General features: G+C 22.0%; 1 protein-coding gene across 1 annotated transcript; it reads left to right on the forward strand.

Annotated features, from left to right (window-relative positions):
- Nucleotides 1-736: 736 nt before the first annotated feature.
- Nucleotides 737-2,052, forward strand: PGO_003310 (variable surface protein; the record flags this gene model as incomplete). Its single annotated transcript, XM_028691289.1, has 3 exons — nucleotides 737-766; nucleotides 903-1,763; nucleotides 1,888-2,052. 3 exons carry the CDS (start codon nucleotides 737-739, stop codon nucleotides 2,050-2,052), a joined length of 1,056 nt encoding a protein of 351 aa, XP_028547090.1.
- Nucleotides 2,053-3,219: the final 1,167 nt, after the last annotated feature.

The raw sequence follows: 3,219 nt of genomic DNA on the forward strand, positions 1-3,219 counted from the left end.
TAAATTTATGCTTCTTACTTGATAATCTTAAAAAAATATATATGCACAATTATTATACTAATTTACATTGAATAATATACTATTTTATTAAATTATACATAATTTTAAAATTATTAATATATATTTCCAATGATTTAGAATGTAATTTACAGATACAAAAAATATTAATACTATAAATCAGCTGTTTTACTTAATAATTTAATTAAATGATCATTCGCAGTTATAACAAAAACACAAAATTCTAATATATAATACAGAATACAAGAGCATTAACGTGAACAATAAACTCTATGTCTACTCAATTCATAACAGGATTATGTATTTTAAAGTGATAAAGGAATTGATAAATGTATATATAAAAACTGTGGCAAATTTTATATTATATTAGTGCACTTATCGTTTTAATAATTATATCTAAAGATTATACGATTATAAGAGTATTATATATTAAAACAATATTATTAATATATTTTTCATAATTTATTGCTTTTATATAGATAGAAAATTATAAACTTATTATTCATATAATATTTTTATATGATAAAAAGTATATATTATTTATATTGATAAATAATACATTGTTTATTATATAAAAAGAATAAATTAAAAATAATTTTTTTTTAGTATATTTCCTATGGTATCTATTTAGTATTCATACTTATATATTTAAGAAGCGTAAGTTTTTCATAATAGTAATAAAGTATTTTTCATATTAATTTAGTTATATAAGACGGAAATGATTGCTCAAAATTCTGCATTGCATAAGGTATGATATGTTCTCGGATTAAAATTATAATTATATTCAATAGTTTTAATCATTGATACATTGCAAAACTAAGGAATATATATTTTCTGAAGAAATTATTTTTGGTATTTATATATATCATAACTTTTTCTTTTAGGTCCAGATTGATAAAATAATTCCAAGATGTTATTATGATTATAAAGCGGTTAAAAACAATTATACCGGAACTGAGATAAATACTCATTTAACAAATGCATGCCGAGAATTTTGTTTTAATACCTTAAATCAGAAATCAGTGGATCAATGTCCTTTTTTTTCACATTGCATTGATATTGGAAGTTATTTGTACTACACAAAAGATACTGTAGGTGATGATCAAGTAAGAAGATGTAAATATTTTAGCTACAAGCTGATGAATGAAATAAAAAGTAAATCTCTTGTATGTGGGAACGTAAAAAATTGTTACAATAATATGTTTACATATATTAAGAAACCTAATATAAATTTATTCAAGGATCTTATGCATTGTATAAACCATGCTGAAGATATTAATGATGATATATTAAATATATTTCGCCAACTTGATGTACTGTATGATAAGATTGAATTTTTAGAATGGGGTTCTACAACTCAACTTAATATAGTAGTAAATGTATATCTTAATCTTTTAAAGTTGTGCCTTCATGATGATAATAAAGAAATAACAGGTTTAATTAATGCACTATATGACTATAATGTTGAATACGAGAAGCATAGAACGAAAACTCCATGGAGTACTTCTAATCCGAGGCTTCCAAATTACAAAGAAGAGAAAACTAAGTTAATGCAGGAACTGGAACGCCGGAAAAAAGAGGCACTGGAAATAAAATTACGTACTGAAAATGCATCAACAAGTGAAATAAAAAGTTATGTAGAATTTCCAGAAAATCTAGAATTAACAGCCTCTGGAACATGGGTTAGCATAAGCACAGCTGGTTTAACAATTGCAATATTTTCAATTTTTTTAATTTTATATAAGGTAAAAAATATTTAATTTATTATTATTATATTAAATACATATTTTAAATATAACATATAATTAATAGTTCATATTATAAAATTTATTTATTCATCAAAGCATTATACATTTCCTTTATAATCAGTATACGCCTTATTTTTCATTTTTACGACAAATGATAAGGAAAGCAATGAGAATACGGAATAAAAAAATTAATCATCATCTAAATTTAATAAATTCTTTTGAACATACATACAATAATCCGATTAATAGTAATTATAGAATAATATATAGCTCACAAGATAACTAATAAACCGGTAATATCTATATATGTATCGTTGATGATTTAATGCAAGCAATACATATTATATAAACTTCATATATCTACAATATAGTATAATTATACACAAAAAGGTAAATGCCAAAATGAATATTACATTATATAAATCATTGCCCTTATTAAGGTAATATATGATAATAAAGAATAATAAAATATATATATACAGGGTTCAGGGATTAATTATTATGATTCGTATTTTGCATAAGGATATGTTTTTATTTTTAAAATCATTTTAGTTATATACATACATAGTTACTGTAATTATTAGCAATTTCTTTTTTAATAATCACGTTAATGTTATATTCTCACATATATGGACACATATTAACTATTATATTATGACAAAATTATACATTAAATAAGGCATATATAATATATTCTTTTATTTTACAATTATTATTACGTCTTCATTAAAATATTGTTTTTCATATTGTGTTTATACGGAAAATGTATTTCATTTGTTAATATTTTTACTTATTAGACATTATGTAAAATGGATTCTAATAATCTTCATATTTAATATGAATTTTAAAATATATTAATATTTGTATATGTTTAAGTATGTATTCCCCTATTCGGAATCACAATTTTCGTCTAAATAAAAATATATGTACTCTTCCTTATCATTCTCTCTATATGTTTCACTACCCCCAAATGCTTCATTTACAGAATAATCACCTATATTTTCTTCATAATTCTACATAAATACAATTAAACTGATAACAAAAAAACAGATAAATCAAAAATAGCTGTTCCTTCATATAAAATCCTTTTATTTTTTCCCCTTCTTTATAATGGTATTTATTTTTTTTTCAATACAGATGTCACCATCATTCAAGTCACTCTCATTCGAGTACATTTGTTTTTGTGATAATATTTGAACATATTCTCGATATAATTTCACTTTTTCTTCTTCTATATCAACTATAAATTTCTTTTGACCCTCAGGTGAACTACAAGTAACAGGTTCATATAATATATTATATACTTATTTTTCGTAATTTATAATTTTCTTTTTCAGAATAATTTATTAATCTTGATATTTTGCATAATTGATTTACTAAGATAATATTTATATTATCGGAACCATCCACAAAAAATTTTGCACAGTTATTTTTATTTATATACTCCTTGGAT

Source organism: Plasmodium gonderi (genome assembly GCF_002157705.1).
Source record: "Plasmodium gonderi DNA, contig: Pgo-contig_405, whole genome shotgun sequence".
Taxonomy (NCBI): Eukaryota; Apicomplexa; class Aconoidasida; order Haemosporida; family Plasmodiidae; genus Plasmodium; species Plasmodium gonderi.